Below are 20,705 nucleotides of genomic sequence, written 5' to 3'. Positions count from 1 at the left end.
TTATGTCCTCTGTCAACACCACCTGCCCTGGCTTGTGTGGACTGAGTTCAAATGAACTCCCACACAGAGCCAAACCCTTATACCTCATGCCCAACTACGTGTAGGTTAGTTAAGTGTGTGTGTGTGTTCAAGGTTCTGTGCATCCCATTTGGAAATCACCAGCCTTGCATACCAAATATGGCCATTCCTTAGTATTTCTTGACGGAAAATCATTCACACCCATCACCGGCAAGACACAAATTATTACAGACATTCCCAGCGTTCCTTGTTGTACTGCATGTCAATGAGAACTGAATTTCAATCATTGCAATAACAAGGCTGCTGAAAAAGCTGTTAGAGAATAATATTTAGTGCAGTTTATGCTTGAAACAAGTGGAAAAACTCAAAGTGGGAGAAGGAAATAATCAAATGTTCACAAACCGTAATATCTTATGCTATTTTTAAAGGTAAACCCAGTCATTTTGCATGAATAAGGATGTTTTTGCCATTAATTTTTTCCCTAGACTTTTAAATAATAGTTCATTATAGAGTTTTAAACCTTGAACCAGTTCTAAAATAAATAGCTGCATTACTTTCAGTTTTTAGTTATTAAACCTTAAACTTTAGTTTAAAGCAAAAAAGTAGGTTAAATGACAAGATTGTGTAGGGAGTAAATGAATAAACATTTGGAAATTTGGGAATTTTTGGAAGCTTTGAATGACAGTGTCGGCAGACTGTTTTGATTATGACATTTGCCATGCTTTAGGTGACTGTGAGTGTGATTATGTGTGGGGTTCAGAGTCCACGAACAATCTGAGCTCATAATAGGGGTCCTTAGTTTGAAAAAGTTTGAGTAACCCTGCCTTAGTAGATGCCGTTTACAGATGCTTTACCACAGCAGCAAAAGTGAATTTTTTGTTAGTTTGAAGTGCTTTTATGGTTGTGGATTATCTCTGCATTTTCCGCAATTTTCTGTTGTCAAAGACTCACTATCTGGAAGAAGAGTTCTTTGTGAACAATATATATTCACGAAGGCCAAGCGATGTATGCATTCAGAACATTCCTTTGATGTCAAGTGAGTTGTGAATCATTTCAAAACCAAGTATTGTGTTACGCCTCGAATGAACGTTTCACCTTGAACCAACTTTGACTAGGGCTGTCGCGATAACCGCAATATTGTAAAACCGCACTATTGACAAGCAAACCGCAGAGGAAAGATAGCAACCGCAGAAACCGCGGCAACCTCAGTGTTCAGTTATTTATTTTTTTTTATTTTTTTTATGAGGCTGTGGCCTTCTTGTTTTTTTCAATTTGTCACTGTGCATTCAATGTTAAATAAATTAATGATACAATATGGTTACGACTGTAATTTTCTCGCGAGCTATCACACACGCTATCTGCTTGAGGAGTGCATCGACTCCAACGCGAATTCACTGTCCTGGTGGGCCAGTGGTGGCGCGATAATCAGTCTAGATTTCCGCTGCTGTCCAAAGTCGCGCGCAAATACGTGTAATACATGTTAGAACTCTTTGATTTCTTTTTAAAAATGTATTGGAAAATGCATGTTCTTGTTGCTGTTTGGAATTTAACAATAAACAAAAATGTTTTAAAACGTGTCTCTCTGTCAGTTAAAAAAGCAACAATTATGTAGTTATGTATCATTGCTACATAACTCAATGATAGAGCTTTGTATGCAGCAAAATCAGGATAAATTAGGTATGTAAAAAAACGGCGGTAATACCGCATATCGCGCTATTGAGCCACCCATAATAACCGCAGGGCAAATTTCTTAACCGCGACAGCCCTAGTGAGTGCACTGATGCCGTTTTCCATCTGCAGACAAAAGCCCATGTGTGTGCGCTGTGAAGGCATGCAGCATGACCTGAGGGTCCGTTTCGGTGCATGACAAAACAAGCTTGAGTGCTGCATGAGGCACAGAATGGGGATCTAGCGTTTGTTCCATGACTTCAAACTCCCTTTTTCCCTCTTCTGCATTTTTTCCTTCTTTTAGGTACTGTCTTTTTTTTCTTGTATCGTCATTTTCTTCCAGCATTAGCCTGGTATTCCTGGTCCCCCCCTCTCACAGCATTCCTTTGTGAGTGGGTGGAAGGTTGAATGGTCATGTGCGAGTCCAAATGGAGCAGATGAAGGAATGACTAGTACACAGTGAATGGGTTTAAGGGGGAGGGCAGCTGTTCGGTCTTTCCCGGAATGAGGGCTACCGTGCGAGGTATCTGAGGTGGTTTAAAGGCTCTACCACAGGAAAAACATGCCCTAGACAGCTGTCCTCTGCCGGATCAGCTACTCTACTCAAGAGGCCGTCGTCCTTTTCTCGGGACCTAGAGGTGAGCTGATCAATGGGAGACCCCTACTGGTGTGTTTTTGCCACTGCAATGTCTTTAGAGAACTTATATGTTGATAAATATATTATATTAAGACTATAACACTGTCTTGAACACTGGGGCAGACCAAACTAATTAAATTACTAATTACATGGAAAAACTATGAAAATTAACTGAAAAAAAAAAACAAGTAGTATGCATGTTATTGAATATTGCTCTGTCTTTTGGAATTTTAGCTACTGGTTTAGCTACTGGTAAGAATGCACACTATTTCACCATTAAAATGCATCACGCAATAATTAATGTTTGGCTTGAATAGTAAATAATATATATATATATATATATATATGTATGTATATACATACATGTTATTATTAAGTTGATATATAGGTAAAAAATTTGAAAATGCTTAACAGTGGAAGTGTCATTTACATCTGAACCCACAATTAATGCACTGAGTCCTTGTTTATTTGGCATCTGGCTACAGCAAGATGACTGTGCACCAAAATACAGTCACTTTGATGTTAATTTGATGTCATACATAGGAAGAATCTAATCCCTTTTAAAAGTTAAATCATTAAAAATTATCTGATTAGTTACATTTTGTATTTTCCGTGAATTGTGACCCTTTTTTGGGATTTTTTTTTTTTTGGGATGTGGCCTAACGGTTGAAAAATGCTTACTTAGTGATTTCCTCAAAAGTGTTATACAAGTTACTTGGTAGCACAGTAAGTCGGTTCATTTTACAAATCTTGGCACAATCCAAATGCATGAGAAGCACCATATCAGGTCAAAGATGCGCCATTGTTACATTGTGCAAATGAAATTCACGGCAGACGTTTGGCACAGGCTCAGGGTGCTGACTCAAGCGCATTATCTTATTGTGCACAGAACAATGGTAGTGAATCAGAAATGAATTCGGGATTGTTAGGCTGTACAGGAGGGTTCGCAAACGAGGCGGTGTTGTTGTGCCAAGGTGTCAGCGTGCGTGTCACCCTGCATTTCCCATCAAACCTTCTTTGATTTACGGCCACTTTGCACCTCTCCGTCTATTTATTTCATCACATGTTTGTTTGGTTTCAATTCCTCTCCCCCAATCAAACAGGTTTTTTTAGAGGCCGAGCTGCTCTGTGGGCTGCTGGTGAGGGGGCGGGACAGGAAGAGGTGGGCGACCAGAGAATTGCATTTCCTTGTGCGTCTCCACTCCCTGCCCTCAGGTTATCGATTCAGCTCCTACTAAAACAGCACACACCCACGTGGGCTGGCGCAATACACACACATTTGTTTGGCCGTGGACTCACACATGAACAAGAAATACACATGTACGTAATGCACTTGATCCTCCGAGCTCTACAAATAAAAAGCTTTTTGCGTTTTTGGCTTGTTTGTGGTTGTTCATTTTACACCATTTTCTCTCCCTCAGCTCACACATTAGAGCCCACACAGATATGATACATGCACACACACACCTCTACATGCCTCTTCACTCAGACAGCTCATCCAAAGGGACAGTGCAACATTATGACTCACACAGCCTAATTATCTAAATCAGAGAAAAGGTGTTGGATCAAATCAGGACAGGGTCTATTTATAATCCCAGGCCCATTTATATTTCTCTCGAAATGTCTTGCATGCATTTAATCATTTCCAGAGAACCGAAGCACACTGATGTCTTTGTTCATGCCGTTTGCCAAACATGGTCAGCAAAGTCAGGTTTGGTACATGGTAAACATTGCATAACTGTTTGAATTGACTAAGAGATAATTGCATATATGTGTGTTCGCCTGAATGACAATGCAAGAGGGTGAACCTCACGAAAACATAAAACCGGGTCATGGTGACATTTCACTGCAAATTAAAAAAAAAAAAAAAAAGTGGAAATATTTTTAAATGAAAAACAAGGCCTTTTTTCTGGAACAAGATTTTTGCATTGTGACATTTCATGACAATTAAGCACATTTACCCTTTACAGTAATCGTTTATTGTAGGCCTATTTGTTTATTTTTTTGCTGTATTACAGTACAAATGCTTTAATACAAAGATTTTATTATTTAACACATACTAATAATTTATACAATAATATCTTATTTTATTTGTATTACGTAATGACATCAAAATGTATATATATATAAAATGTACTATTATATAATGCAATATATATAAGATTAACAAATACTGACATGATTTACAACTAGGCTAACCTTCGTATTTAAGTTTATTATTTGCTATTTTTATCATTTATTTATCATTCGAATTAAAGTAATGAGAATAATTTTTTGTTGCATTATGGTAATAAGACTAAGCAAACTTGCAAAAGCAAAAATGATCTTTTTCTTTCTTTTGATTTTGGGTTGAAATATGGCCCAGTCATGTTATTGACAGGTTTCAGCATAGGTGGGAAATATAAATCTTTAAAATAGCTACCTCCCTGTCAGGATTCAGAAGTTTTTTTTTTTCCTCTCCACCCTCAGGTAAATTATCCACCATATCCAGACATCAAAGCAGCTTTCATCATATTATCATTCGCTGAGGCGCGCACATCTTGTAAGCCTTTCGGAAAATACTTGATTAATATTGCGTCCATCAACGTGATGATCAGCAACTCTCTGAGCGCTGAGAGAGAGGAGGGCAGACAAGAAAACAGGAATGTTTCATTGGCATCACCTAGTGTAAAATTGGCTCGTAAAAGTCTAATTAGTCTTACAACCTGCAGGAAAGCAATGAACACAAACAAAATTATAATATGCATCGCTCTAGCTGATGGGCAAAGTTGGTTTCTATCAGCGTCTGTCAGTCATGTAGGCTTCTTATGCTTCTATTCACTCAAAGCTAAATGTGTTTGACATGGGGATTCAAATGTTAACGTCTATTGTTTATCCTCCTCCTTTATCCTTTCATATTTATTTAGTAACTTTTTTTAATATTTGCAACGTTTAATTTATTCATTTGCTAGCTTGTGAGTAGTACACTTACTGTAGCCTATATTCTGTAAGTGGGTTAGTTTTAAATAATGACAAACGCTACTTTGGAAGTTTGTAATTCCAGTCAGGTCACTGGGATCATTATAAACATTCCCTCGTGTGCGATGACTACGCGTCATGTCTGTTTTCTGTCAGCCGCGCGTTTACCATGTAATGAATGGAGACCTGTGGGATTCAGAGACGGCGGAGCGAGGGTGGAGTGGAAGTGCGTCAATCACCGAGAGCCGGTACACGCCCACGGCAACCAGCGTTGTTTGTGTACGGCCCAGGATACAAGAAAGACAACAGCTGCCTGTTTCCCAGGTATCACCTCAGCGACAGCGCACCACAACAATTAGCCAACACACTTCCACGCTCATATCCTCAAGTTTTAGTCATTATCTGATTATTTGGTTTTCTTTTCGGATAGTATATATTAAGAAAGATATGTTATCGTTTAGTTTATGTCCTTCATAACGTATTGTAAGTTACTAATTTGGGTTAAGACCACTGTTAAGACCCGCCGAAAACTAGCATCCACAAACACCAACGGACAAATATTCTGTTTTTTAAAAGCGCATCGCTTGGCGCGTTAATGCTCGTATCTGATTGGCTGTTGATGTTTGTATCGTTTGTGAGCTGAAAAATCGTCCTGAAAATGATTCCAAGGATATTTTATTGTAATAAATGTGATATCGACTTTCCCATCCTAGTGAAAAATAAATATACAAAAAATTTATTTGCAATACATTTATTTCATGCTGAGTACACCACAAATAGCCTCTTTTTTCTAGGCTACTTACTAAAAATACCCTGCAATTGTACTTTTTGTATACTAAACTGGTATATTTAAGGTCTACTAAATTGAAACAACTAATTTTGTACTAAATGCACTTTAATTGTGTGCGTGAAGGATACACAGAGCGAATGTGCACGATGCGACCAAGCCATTGTTTTCAAAAGTCTCTGTTTTGGTTTACACTATGGGGCCATTTACACGACAATGTTTTCAGCTAAAAATGGGAAACTATTATGAATTTTGACTGTTTACTGTTTACTGTTTACACGACAATACCATTTTGGGGACTGAAAACGCATATTTTTTAAAAAGTGTTTCAAAGTACAAGTTTTTGAAAATGGCACCATTATCGTTTCCGTATAAAAAACCCAATACGAGAATCTTCAAAACGGTGACATCATGCATAGTACACTGTTTTAGTGTAAACGTAGCCTAAGGCCCTGCTTACACTAGTACGTTTTTGTTTTAAAATGAAAACGATCCTCATCTACACTGGGGTGTATTCCAGAAAGCAGGGTTAACTTACCGTGAACTAAAACCTGAACTCTCGGTTGATTAACCCCAAACCTTGCTTACTCGAGGTATGTGGTTCCAAAAACGCATCCGGGAGTAAGTACATTCAACTCAGAATATGTTCCTCAAGACATTCCCAACAGAGCGATGAATCGATGAGTCACTATAGAAACGGACGGTAAGAAAAAGCGCGCCAAGCTGTTTCTTTCTTCTTCTTTCGTTAATTAGTTGTTTACATGCTTAGTGCATATCGCCACCTAATTTTTATTTTTTTTATTTTTTTATTTAATCTTTAATACTTCAGAATGTGAATTATATTGTTTGTTTTATGCTAATTATACATTGTCATATCAGATATGTATTTTGATTTATAATTTAGACATTATAGAAAATGCCATTCAATGTGTGAGATATGTAATAAATAAAATATACAAATATATATAAGTTAAACATTACCTTGTCATAGTGTTTTATAATTTATACATACCTCTTAATACATAATTCATAGATAACTCTTATATATGCCAATAAAAGAAATAATCATATTAGAATAATATATAACCTTATTTATTACTTATATTAGCGCTTCCTCATTAACATATCATATATATATATATAATAGGCTACATTACATATTGTAATATTATATAATGTTGTGCAGTATCTATCACGCCCACTGAAGGCTCGCTGAAGTGAACTAACCCTGGAACATAAGGTTAAGTTCATAGAGTGAGTTGCTATGACTACTAACATACCCTGAAAGTTACCTGCATTTTTGGAGCCGAAAGTTAATATTTACTTACTCTTAAACATATCCGGGTATGTCACATAACCTGCTTTCTGGAATACCCCCCTGGTGTTTTCACTGCGTTTCTGAAACGATCTCCGTCTACACTACACAACCGAAAACACATGTCACATGACCAATTATGCAGGTACAGCCATAGACATGTTTAGGTAGATTCCCTGTTATTTAGATGGCAGACGAGTCTGCATGCTTGGAGCGGTCCAATGGAAAATCTACTCATACATACGGTACAGACCAAAAGTTTGGACACACCTTCTCATTCAAAGGTTTTCTTTATTTTCATGACTATGAAAATTGTAGATTCACACTGAAGGCATCAAAACTATGAATTAACACATGTGGAATTATATACATAACAAAAAAGTGTGAAACAACTGAAAATATGTCATATTGTAGGTTCTTCAAAGTAGCCACCTTTTGCTTTGATTACTGCTTTGCACACTCTTGGCATTCTCTTCTCTCGATTGGGTTCAGGTCCGGTGACTGTGGAGGCCAGGTCATCTGGCGCAGCACCCCATCACTCTCATTCTTGGTCAAATAGCCCTTGATGCCTTCAGTGTGACTCTACAATTTTCATAGTCATGAAAATAAAGAAAACTCTTTGAATGAGAAGGTGTGTACAAACTTTTGGTCTGTACTGTATCTATGGGTACAACAATTAGCATAATGTTATTGTTTACATGATCATCAAGGATACGCAGAGAGAATATGGCCAGCCACGCCATTGTTTTGGTCCGTTTGAACTGAAACGCAACCACATAGTTTTTAAGACTAAAATGCATTTTTTAAATGTCTCGTTTGAAGCCCAATTCATGCGTCCCACAAATTGAAACTGTGTGACGTATAATAAATGCTTGCTCAAAAAAAGTAAGTCGCTCTATATCCTCGAGCCCCAGGCAGCCAAACGAACATTACTTGACAGTTCAGCACGCTACTGTTGCCACACCCACCCCTCAGTTGAACTGCTGACTAGGTTGTTGTCAACTTTTTCGTTGTTGTCATGACAGCGCTCGCACGTGCATACCAGACACACTGGGAAGGAACTTTTAGATGCACGCTTTCCAATTCGAAAAATTGAGAAAGTGAGGCACCGCCATCATCAATTAAAAAAGAGAAGGTGTGTCCTGGTTCAAACTGTTTTTTTTTTCATGCGCCTGCCTTTACTAACATGCAAGTTCACCATCCTTCCTCCTCATGAACCTCTGGAGTTGTGAGTTTAGACTTTTTTTTTAACTGTTCCTGTGGTGTTGAGCAACTACAATTCAATTTATTTAAAGTGAATAAATTGTAATGAAAAATAAATAAAATAGCTAAAGTAAATCGTAAGTGGAAGTGCATCTGTCAATTCTTTCATGAGCATACATCAGCAATTACACATGTTTAGGGGAATAGGGCATTATTAATATACCATGTAAGGTGGTATGTGCTAGAAATGGGTAAACCACTATCAGTGAGTCTGCCCATGGAGTGGGGGCAACGCCGCGCAAGGCAGTGTCCCACATTGTCCCTCAGAAACATACCCCTTGTCCCCCCTTGGGCTTATTAGCAGGTGGACACCCTAACTCTTCTCGAGCGTTGCTAGAGGGTCTCTCGTAGCCGGTTAGGGGGAGTAGACATGATGTTCAGCTGGAGAGACAAAACAGCCTGTGCTCACGCAGAACAGCTTGTCCTCTCCATGGATGGCAGGGTATTTAGAGCTTGGCTGCGAGACTGACGCACAACTGCTGCGTTACACCTGGACAAGAGTGTAATTGGTGGACAAATATGCCCTATCATGGCATTGTCCATCAAGGACACTTTGCTGAGGTGAATATGATTGCCAATAGCTTCAACCCAATGGTGTATTACAGAGACAGTGGTTACATCAGGATTAAGTAATCATGTGAAATGAGGTCACTTCTTTAAAGTTATACCATCAGGTTTTACAGTGCAAGATATGGGGTTTGATATATATATATATATATATATATATATATATATATATATATATTGTTTATGTTTACTGTGTATATTTATTATGTATAGACACACACATACAGTATATATTTTGGAAATATTTACATGTATATATTTATATTAATATAATTTATATTACATATAAATATATTTAATATATAAACATTACATATTTTTCTTAATATATACATGCATGTGTTTGTACAAACCAGATTACAAAAAAATTGGGACACTGTACAAATTGTGAATAAAAAAAGAATGTAATGATGTGGAATTTTCAAATGTCAATGTTTTATTCAGAATACAACATAGATGACATATCAAATGTTTAAACTGAGAAAAAATTTATAATTTTAAGGAAAAAATAAGTTGATTTTAAATTTCATGTCATCAACACATCTCAAAAAAGTTGGGACAAGGCCAACAAGGTCTTCCCTGAAAGAGTTGACCTCTGGATGGGAGCATATGTTGTTCTAGAACTTGGATATACCTTTCAGTATTGATGGTGCCTTTCCAGATGTTTAAGCTGCCCATGCCACACGCACTCATGCAACCCCATACCATCAGAGATGCAGGCTTCAGAACTGAGCACCGATAACAACTTGGGTTGTCCTTGTCCTCTTTAGTCTGGATGACATGGCGTCCCAGTTTTCCAAAAAGAACTTCAAATTTTGATTAGTTTGACCACAGAACAGTTTTCCACTTTGCCACAGTCCATTTTAAATGAGCCTTGGCCCAGAGAAAACGCCTGCGCTTCTGGATCATGTTTAGATATGGCTTCTTTTTTGACCTATAGAGTTTTAGCTGGCAATGGAGAATGGCACATTGTGTTTTCCATTACAGTAGCATTCCTGTATGTGATGCAGTGCCGTCTAAGGGCCGAAGATCACGGGCATCCAGTATGGTTTTCCGGCCTTGACCCTTACGTACAGAGATTGTTCCAGATTCTCTGAATCTTTGGATGATATTATGCACTATAGATGATGATAACTTCAAACTCTGCAGTTTTTCACTGAGAAACTCCTTTTCTGATATTGCTCCACTATTTTTCGCCGCAGCATTTGGGAAATTGGTGATCCTATGCCAATCTTGACTTCTGAGAGACACTGCAACTTTGAGAGGCTCTTTTTATACCCAATCATGTTGCCAATTGACCTACAGTCACAAATTGGTCCTCCAGCTGTTCCTTATATGTACATTTAAGTTTTCCGGCCTCTTATTGGTACCTGTCCCAACTTTTTTGGAATGTGTAGCGGTCATGAAATCCAAAATGAGCCAATATTTGGCTTGACATTTCAAAATGTCTCACTTACAACATTTGATATGTTATCTATATTATATCATGAATAAAATATAACTTTATGAGATTTGTAAATTATTCCATTCCTTTTTTACTCACAATATGTACAGTGTCCCAACTTTTTTGGAATCGGGTTTGTATACATAATAAATCTGCACAGTACACACATATATTATGTACACAAAAACTTTGGATGTGATTACACTAGTATAATTCAAATAAATATATCCATAAATAAAACATTATATAAACTATATAAACATTTACATATATATATATAAAATATACACACTATAATGCATTAATATTCTTTGGTTATTAAATATGTGTGTGTGTGTGTGTGTGTGTGTGTGTGTGTGTGTGTGTGTGTGTGTGTGTGTGTGTGTGTGTGTGTGTGTGAAGATTCTACTTAAAATGCATTGAACAATTGTATTGAATATTATTTTATTTATTTACATTTTATTTGTAAATGTACAAATAAGAATACTTTTATTTATATTACATACACAATATATTTGTATTTAATATATATTTATATTGTGTATTGTTTTATTTGATTATATTTCATCATATGTATTTTTTTCTTTAAAAAAGAAAATGCAGAATTTAAACATAGGCACCATTTTAATAAAATATGCTGTAAAGACCAACATTAGTTAGTGGTGGACTAGCTGGTTTAACCAACAAACCACTGGTTAAGAGGGACACCAGCAACCAAACACAACATATGCTGCTGACAGTAAGAAGGGAAGACTTTAAAGGCTTTCAGAGAACATATAGTCTGGACTGAAAGCAAGCGGTGAGTCAGAGGTTTGTCTGAATATATATATATACAAGCACACATTGTCATGAGTCATACGCATCCAGTAATAATGTGTGAGAATTATGCTCTCAGTCTTTTGCAGGTGCTGTTCAGGGCATAAACTTGACAGTATCAAATAGTCCTGTTTGAAATATAACCTCACCTAACACAGCAATGAGTCATCCTCCACCAACACTGATAAATCTGTGCAATGAACATGCTGTAAAAGTTGCAATGTCCTTGCTTTTTCCAAGAAACAGCAAAACAGTGGCAATCACTAATTTAATGCTTTTCAGGATGTAAAATATGAGTCATGAGTGTGAGGCTCATATATGCTCATAAATTTCATTCTCAGAATGTTATGTAACCCAAGTTTTCAATGTGAATGAATATATGCTAGCACGTACACTAGCACGGCACAGTCTCTTACTGTGCAACCAACAAAGGCAGTAACCACCGGCCGTCCACCCCCACACTGAGCCTGTAAACAAAACAAGAGCTCACGCCTTACAAGCTGCAAAATGTTAGCTTACACATATGTCAGCCAAAATCCTACCAATGCACTACATATTCATATATAAATAAATAATTCTAATCAAGGCTGCATTTATTTGATCAAAAATACTGAAAAAAACAGTAATCTTGCAAAATGATATTACAATGTAAAATGATGGTTTCTATATGATTATCCATTAAAATATAATTTATTTCTGTGATGCAAAGCTGAATTTCCATCAGCCATTACTCCAGTATAAAGTGTCACATGATCCTTAAGAAATCATTCTAATATGCTGAATTATTATTAGGATTATCAATGTTGGCAACAGTTGTGCTGCCAGATATTTTTTTTTGGATTAGTTGATGAATAAAAAAGTTTAAAAGAACAGCATTTATTCAAAATAGAAATATTTTCTATCAATATAAACCTTTGCTCTTCTTGCTCTTTGCTATTTGATCTCTTCTTATCAATTTAACACAACCATGCTGAATAAAAGTTTAAATTTCTTTTAAAAAAGAAAGAATAAAAATGTACAGACCCCAAACCTTTAAGTGTTAGAAAAAGATTTCCAGCACTGATAATAAATCATCATATTAGAGTGATTTATGAAGGATCATGTGACACTGAAGTAATGATGCTGAAAATTCAGCTTTATCATCAATGTATATATATATATATAAACACAAAATATTTTAATATATACATATTATTAGTAAATAGTAATATATATAGTCAATATTAGACTAATTTTACACTAATACATAAAACAATATATAAATGTTACAATTGTAAAAGGTAACAATATGCAATATTGTAATATACAGTGTAATATGTTGCATTACAAAGTAATAATTTGTGTACAATATTTGTGTGTGTATGTGTGTATAAAAATGTAAAATGAAAGTTAACATAAATCATGCATATTCTGCTCCATGTATAGCCAGCCAGTCGACCTGCTGATGAAGCTTCCTCGATGAGAGGCACGAGACATCAGACATACTCCGAGGTGCATGCGATGACTGCCCTCCGCTGGTCAAATAGCTAATTGCTAATAAAAAAAACATTTCTGATAGACTACCCACAATTGCAGCCCCTTTATCGGGATTGTAACACAAAGCCTGGGGTTTTGCGATTCTAGTAACTGAAGTTATTATAGTTTTAGTATTGGTTTAGATATGTGATGTCGTATCATATATACTGACCCGTGCTGAGTGGCGGGGGAGGGTTTGCTCGAGAAATGGAAAGTTGTGGTGAGGTGCAGGAAGCGCATGCGTGGGCGTCTGAAGCGGAGGACAGTTCTCAAGGTCCCGAGGCTACGATATTTATAACCCTGCTGCTTCACCCTTGCTCTAGCTTGCTTTCTCTTGCCTCGTAGACGAAGAAGCATCTTAATCCAGGTCACTGCACAATTCTGAGAGATGCCAGAATATTTTTTAGCTTTCTGCATGAGCGGATAAGGTGCATATTTGTAGCCCTGCGTTACCACAGATTTGCACATTTTCCATGACCATGCGAATCCTGACATAACTAAAACAGGAGAGTGTGTAATTTAGCTTATATCACTATTGTTTGCTTGCGATGTTTAATCAGAATGTGTTGGTTCACTCGAGCCATGTCCTACATTAGAACCATCTCTCCACAATCATTTTGGTAATCTGCATCCGATTGTTACTGGGTGGGGTCATCGCTGCCCTGCAGGGGTCCTCAGTCTGCCACATTGTTATGAATGCTTAAGACGAGCATGATAGATGGGTGATGATAGTGATGAACCATTAATGAGTGATCCCAAGGCCAGTATCTTCTTTGCTGATTTTGGCGGTAGAAAAAAAAAACAAACTGTATTTAATGCTAATGATATTGGCACTATATTCAGTTTTAGAATTAATCAGATTTCTGAGATTGTATTTTAATTTTCCAAGCAGAGAGCAGAATTGGTTTAAAAATGTTTTAACTTGTTAATATCTATTTTTTTGCACAGAAATGTAAATCTTTGTTTTTCACATGTAATTTTTTTAATAGGAAATAACCACGTTTTTTTTTTAGGCTACTTCTTTTACTATGCATCTGCAGTGAATCAGATTTCATGACAATTTTAGCCAATCTGTACATGATCCTGGTTCACACATTATCTAAAAACCTACAAGTTAAAGTGGATTCAGCATGAAAAAGTAGCCTAAAAAGGTAATCAAATGTAGTTATATATGTAGTGGTTCTTGCAAATATGTGGGATTGTGAAACAATGATTTCACTGCAGATACATTTAGTGACCTTGTCTGTCAAGCATATGTTGATATAATCACCACATTTAAAAAAACAAACAAACTCATGATTACCACAGATTATGCCATATCAGTGATTGATTTTTGCATTTGGTATTGACTGATTCGGTTATTTGTTTACAGAGTTTAACTAGCACTATTTTTTTTAATCAGTCGTAGATGATAGCCTAGCTATAGTACAACGTACAAAAAATATAGCCTAGGCCTATAGAATAATCAAGCATTGCACATCCACAAAAAAATACAAATAAAATGTTTAAGGGGATTTTTTTGAAAACATATCAGTTTAGTACCTTAAAAAAACTTGAATTATTTAAATATTTAAACAAACATTTCAACAAAAAAAACCACAACAACACATTTTTTGTGCACATTTTCCTTGTGTTGTATGAATCTAGGACCTTTACGTAAGATTATATAATATCTTTATATAAATTAAAATCATATTTTTGTGTAAGAGCATAATTAACATTCAGAGTGACAAAGTTGGGCTTTTTGTTGCAAAAAAGCAAACAGCACTGCATTGAAGTACAACAAAGGTAGCATTTTGTCCTTTCTTTCTTTTATACACAAACAGATGCAACAGAATGACATTATATACAAGGGCGCAAGACAATAATGTTGCCTACCTTTTGAACAGATTCAGTTTGTACTTTCTTATAAGTAGAGTCAGAAATCAAACACATATAGAGTTTTAAATCTTTAAAGAAAATTTCTATAGAAAGACTTACACTTGCTAAATTTAAGTTTACCTAGCCTATAAAAAAAAAATAGCCTATTAAGTGACGTGTGACATTCAGCCAAGTATGGTGACCCATACTCAGAATTCGTGCTCTGCATTTAACCCATCCAAAGTGCACACACACAGCAGACAGCAGTGAACACACACACACACACACTGTGAACACACACCTGGAGCAGGAACCAAATAAAAAAAACATATGACTGTTCACTCTCATGTGTATAGACTATCCTAGAATAACATTTTCATATTTCAAAGAGATATCAGGAATTATACCACGGAAAACCCTCGATATGTGTTTCAAGACATTCTTAGTTTAATCTCAATACCAAAAGAGGTGAGACAAACAACAAAGGTAGAGCCAGTTCTTTCTGCACGTACAAGCCTGTGACGCGACGCGATAAGAACACGCCTTCAGAGAGCTGCAGTCACGTGAAGCCTTTAAACTGGCGCCATTTTCTGTGTAGACTTCTGTTCTGCAGCAGCCGGCGTCGAGTCCTGCTACCCCGGCCTTTGTGTCTTCGAGAAAAAACCGAGGTGAGAAATACTGCACTTCTGCCAATGTGCTCGGGCTAAAACAAAGCGTTGTATTCTGGTGCTGTATTATATTGATGTATAGTTTGTAATGGTGGCTCATTTCTTGTATTTATACGCTTTTTTCTGGTGTTCTAATTTGAGATGTTAAAGTAGAAACATTCTGTAGGCGTTTTGCATTATAATCGTTCTTTTACTTAGAATGCAATGTGTACATCTAGCTAATTCTGTCGAATTTTATTGGATTCTTTGTTCTTCTTAAAGCACAACGTGACCTAACCGTTAGTTCTACTGACCTACTTTAAACAAAACTTGTGAATGGAATAACGAATTGTTATTTATTCATGCAATATTTAAAAACCAATGCGATGAAGATTTGAAAATGTAGATTTCAAAGGGTTTAATCTGGTAAAACGTGTCTTTGTGGTAAAATGGCTGCAGGAAGCTGTGAAGAAGACGGGTAGAAAATGGCGTTTCCTTGTTGCGCACTTTAAAAAAAAATGTCGAGTGTTAAGCCGGCTGTTAATTTGAGTCTCTTCAGACCTTATAAGATGTTTTTTGAAAAAAAAAAAAAAAAATCAAAGTGTATTTTTAATTAACTTATTTTATGATAAATATTTTCCCAGCAGGTGATTCGACATGTCTGACGAGGGAAAGCTCTTCATTGGTGGTTTGAGCTATGAGACCACAGAGCAGTCCTTGGAGGAGGCTTTCTCCAAATATGGGTCAATTGCCAAAGGTTCGTTTTAAGCTTTTTTTCATTGAAGTTTGTTGAAATTTTCACATCTTTATTGATTGTTGTTTTTGCTCCAGTTGATGTCATCCGGGACCGTGAGACGGACCGTTCCAGAGGCTTTGGCTTTGTGACGTTTGAAAATCCAGAAGATGCCAAGGATGCAATGGCTGCAATGAATGGAAAGGTAAGCTCAACACCCTGTAAGGATGGAAATTTGTAACAAAATGTTTTAACTTCAATTTCTAGTCAAACTGGGTGGAGGCTTAAAGTGAGTTTTCTAACCATAAAATGCATATTTTTGCAGTCTGTCGATGGCCGCATGATTCGTGTTGATGAAGCTGGCAAATCTGGTAGACGTTCTGGTGGTTTTAGAGGAGGTTCTTCTGGTGGTAGAGGGTTCTTCAGAGGAGGAAGAGGTAGAGGTTGGTATTCTTAATCTTGAAAGCAATTGTATTAACAGATGGCTGTATTTGCATTTCAAGCATCCTTGGTAGCTTGTAATTATCATGACAAAGCTGGTAGACCACCTGGATGGATGCATGTTGTGTTTCTTGCATGGGTTTTATTTATCTAACTTTTGTTGTTGTTCCACAGGTGGTGGAGGATATGGTGGAGACCGAAGCTACGGGGGTGACCGAAGCTTTGGTGGCGATAGGGGCTATGGTGGTGGAGATCGAGGCTATGGGGGAGGAGAGAGGAGCTATGGTGGAGGTGACCGATCCTACGGTGGTGGCGGATACTCAAACAGGAGTAGTGGATACTCGGGTGGCAGCGGCGGTGGATACAGAGATAACAGGTAAGGGATTGAAACATGGAACAACTTTGCCCAATGAACACTTTTACGATCATTGTAGCCATGAACACTTTAAATATGGCAAATATTACTTTTGGTTTTAGAAGCCAGAGTGGATATGACCGTTCTGGTGGATCCTACAGAGACAGCTACGACAGCTATGGTACGTATTGATTGTTCAGAATTACAAGTTTTAACTAAATAACTGCACCAGTAGATCTCATCCCACTTGTGGTGTTTTAAAATAATGTTTAGGCCTAAGCAGAAAGAGACAACTGCCATTTTCGAACTTCTGAGTTCAGTCAACTTGGTTGCCTTTTTTTATCTTGGAAATGACCACAATCCAAAAGCTCATTTTACGATAGTAGTGACTAAAGTCGGTTTTGTGCTCTTCTTCAGAATAGTCCATAAGACCTTGTTGGAAAAGAATCATGTCTTGGTGTCAGTTCACTGTTTGGAAAAGGATGTTCACAATGCTCCAGTGCCTTTACCCTTTTGCCTACTTCTTGTCCTCAGCTTCACACGAGTAAAAAAAAAAAAATCCTGATTGCAAGATCATCCCTTCGCTGGCTGTATATAAAAAGATGCGCTCTTGGAAGACGTTTTTGTTTTTACTTTTTTTTTTTTTTTGTTCTGGTTCAAATGTTCTACTAAAGACAGACTCCTATTTTACCGTGTCAAGTATCCGCAGGATGTTCCTCTCATTGAGGAGCTGCCTAATATCCATGAGCATTCACTTCCTGTAAGAGTTTTCAAGCCCTGTGAGGCTACCTGTATCTGACATTTTACCTTGCGATTTGTGTAATAATAGATGCTCTCAGAGGTTGGAAATTGTCCTTTTTTTATTTTTCTTTTCAGTGTGTGTTTAAGAAACTCTGTCTCTGAAACCATGCGTGAAAATTGACCTGTCCAACACAGCCTGATAGCTTCTAAAAACCAATTTCCTCCAAGATCTTTGGACCAATTTCTTAATATCGGCTCACTGAAAGTGCTTAGAGGGGCATTTGAACAATTTTAAAATGGCACCTGAAAATATTCTAATCTGATCCTCCCAATAGAAGCTTGATAAGCTGTGATGTGTTCTTTACTGCTCCCTGCCACCTCCATTTTGTGATGCATTCCTTTAGTGAAGCAAGGCAGGCATGTTGCATTGGAGTTCTCTCCGGCAAACCTCCTTGATGTTGCTAAAGATTTGTAAATATGCATTATCCAAAGAGTAAACCACTGAAGTACTTTACTCTTTGACCAGTCTAAATTTATTTTAAACTATGCTCTACTGTGGACTGAACATATCCTCTTTAAATGTCAAGATTTTGTTCCTCCTTGGAAAGAAATGTGCTCTGTTCTGTATATCAACACGTCCGAATCCTTTCCTTTTTGTATTAATCTGGATTCATGAAGCTCATTAAAAAGAAAATGGTTGGAAAATGCTCTCTCTTGCCTTCGATATTAAAAAGCTCAATACAAGCCACATGAATGTCTTGGAGTGGATAAGCTGGGGTTTTAGCATCTGGGATCCTAAGTATTTTCCATTAGACCAATAAAACTTCAGATTAGATAAGTTGACAAAGATGAAACGTTGTGGTGTAGCAAGCAATGGTTCTGAATAATGCTTCATTGGATCCAAGAGTTCTCTGCTAGCAATTACGGAAGTCAACAATGTCCTTGGAGAGTGAAGTGTTGTGCCTTCCGACTCAAGAATCCTGAGATGAAAGCTGCTCTCTTGACTAGGTCATTTGTGGAGATAGGCCTGTAATGTGAGGTAAACCCTTTTGCTCTCCTGTACGCATCCTACAACAGTTCTCATTGTCCATGTTTTCTTCGAATGTTGCCTCGACCAGTGATAACATCTCCAGAATCTGTTCAATCCTGTTCCACAACCCACCCAAAAAAAAAAAAAAACACTTCATGTTCCAATAAAAAGCTGCATGACAACTTTTTATATACATATATAGTGTGTGCTTGTGTTTGGTGGAAAGTATCTCATGTGGCCTCTGAAATGAGTTAAAGTCTCTGTTCTGATTGCAAATTTTGTCTGCACCAACTTTAAAGATTATTTTGGTCAGTTTTAAGTCACCCATGTCAAAAGATTTGAAGTTGATGTAGCTTTTTTGCCACATCTCGAGTGATTGACTATGGAGACTCGTTAAAAAGTTTGGCCCTTTGTTTTAAACAATAACAATTTCATTTTTTTTTTTTTTTAATCTGGAAGTGTTTGTGTAGCATTATTTAGGAAGATATTTTAAATGCATGTTTTGTCCTATGATCTTTACATCTTTTGTACACTAAAATAACCTTTTATTTTTCAGACTGACTCCCTGGATGTGTTGTATTTGAAAACTAGAGGAGCATGACCTTTTGAAATGACTTCATTTTCATGGCAAAAACACAGAGGTATGGATTTACTTGTAGAATCAAATTACTAATAGTTTGATGTGAGTAATCAAAGTTCTGTTAAAGATTAAAGGGATAGTTTACCCAAAAATGAAAAATAAGACCTTAATTACCCTCATGTCCAAACCCAAAAGACCTTCGTTCATCTTTGGAACACAAATTAAGACCCTTTTGATGCACCCCTGTGAGCTCTCTGATCCTCCATAGACCGCAAGGGTGTCAAGGTCCAGAAACATACAAGTTAAAACCATGCATATGAAATTTAGGGTTCAACCATAATTATACGAAGCTACAAAGATATTTTTTTTAATGTTTAACTCATTTATTCAACAATTCGTCTCCTGCATCACACTGATCCGTTGTCTGTTGTTTGTGCTTGGATCCGAGTGTAAATGTTTACGTTCAGTGGATACTCTCGCTGGTATGGTGCAAGGATGTAGCAGAGGAGACTAATTGTTGAATAAAATCATTATTTTTGTTTTCTTTTGCTCACAAAGTATTCTTGTTTGAACCCCTGATTTCACATGGATTATTTTCCCAATGTCCTTGCCAAGTTTCTGGGCCTTGATCATGTAAGGGTCCTTGATGGAGGGTCAGAGAGCTTGCTGAATTAATCATCTTAATTTGTGCTGCAACTAAGGTTTTCGAGTTTGGAACAAGAGGGTTAATAATTGACAATTTGTTTTTGGATGAACTATACCTTTAATATCTTCAAACAATTATTGTTAATTGTTTAGCATAGTACACTTGACTTGCATGCTTGTTGGGTTGTTTTTCTTTCTAATAAGAGCTTAAGTTACTTGGCTTTGCTTTTTCAGAGCTCATGGAAATCCCTGCTGTGCAGATGAACCCATCTCTCCCAAAAGAAAGCAGGGAAAATGTCAAAACACTTGCAAGATGATCAGTCTTCTATCTAGATTTAAGCTTGATTTATTTTGCTGAAAGCAGTGTTTCTGTATAAAGGTGTTAACTCAAATTGTTGTGGGAATGACATAAATTCAATAAAGCTTTTTTACATAGGTTTTGTTCAGTACTTTGTATCGTTTATTCGCACGGGTTTAGTGGCAATGTTGCAGTACACTTTTACCACAAGGTGGCAGTGGTGGCCAGCTATAACACAGGCCGCAGAAAATGACACTCTTATTAGGCTTTAGCGGTACGAATTGGGCTTTATATTTTAAAGTTTTCAAATTTAGACTGGTTGATTTAATTCTTAAATACGATTGCATTAAACTGAACAACTAACGAAGTTTATCTAGCTTGCCGTTT

General features: G+C 36.9%; 1 protein-coding gene across 5 annotated transcripts; it reads left to right on the top strand.

Moving 5' to 3' along the window:
- Window positions 1-15,369: 15,369 nt before the first annotated feature.
- cirbpb (cold inducible RNA binding protein b) lies at window positions 15,370-20,455 on the top strand. Of its 5 annotated transcripts, XR_009437911.1 has the most exons (8): window positions 15,371-15,516; window positions 16,140-16,252; window positions 16,327-16,433; window positions 16,554-16,671; window positions 16,844-17,045; window positions 17,147-17,205; window positions 19,352-19,436; window positions 20,255-20,455. XR_009437911.1 is itself a non-coding variant. In XM_059569500.1 (7 exons), exons 2-7 carry the CDS (start codon window positions 16,153-16,155, stop codon window positions 17,570-17,572), a joined length of 594 nt encoding a protein of 197 aa, XP_059425483.1. In that variant the 5' UTR covers window positions 15,370-15,516; window positions 16,140-16,152; the 3' UTR covers window positions 17,573-18,519. The 5 variants fall into 5 exon arrangements, 4 of the variants coding, with proteins under 4 accessions (XP_059425483.1, XP_059425481.1, XP_059425484.1 ...); XM_059569500.1 differs by lacking the exons at window positions 19,352-19,436; window positions 20,255-20,455 and adding an exon at window positions 17,559-18,519 and having other exon boundaries at window positions 15,370-15,516; window positions 16,554-16,665; XM_059569498.1 differs by lacking the exons at window positions 19,352-19,436; window positions 20,255-20,455 and adding an exon at window positions 17,559-18,519.
- The last annotated feature ends 250 nt before the right edge of the window (window positions 20,456-20,705 follow it).

The sequence above is a fragment of the Carassius carassius genome, chromosome 16 (assembly GCF_963082965.1).
Source record: "Carassius carassius chromosome 16, fCarCar2.1, whole genome shotgun sequence".
Taxonomy (NCBI): Eukaryota; Metazoa; Chordata; class Actinopteri; order Cypriniformes; family Cyprinidae; genus Carassius; species Carassius carassius.
Note: the sequence above shows the minus strand (reverse complement) of the source record. Positions and strands in the feature narration are given on the sequence as shown.

Coding starts and splice junctions, on each gene's coding strand:
- cirbpb (XM_059569498.1), top strand. CDS start 16,153: ATGTCTGACGAGGGAAAGCTCTTCATTGGTGGTTTGAGCTATGAGACC. Junction 16,253..16,326: donor ATATGGGTCAATTGCCAAAG/GTTCGTTTTAAG, acceptor TTTTTGCTCCAG/TTGATGTCATCCGGGACCGT. Junction 16,434..16,553: donor TGGCTGCAATGAATGGAAAG/GTAAGCTCAACA, acceptor ATATTTTTGCAG/TCTGTCGATGGCCGCATGAT.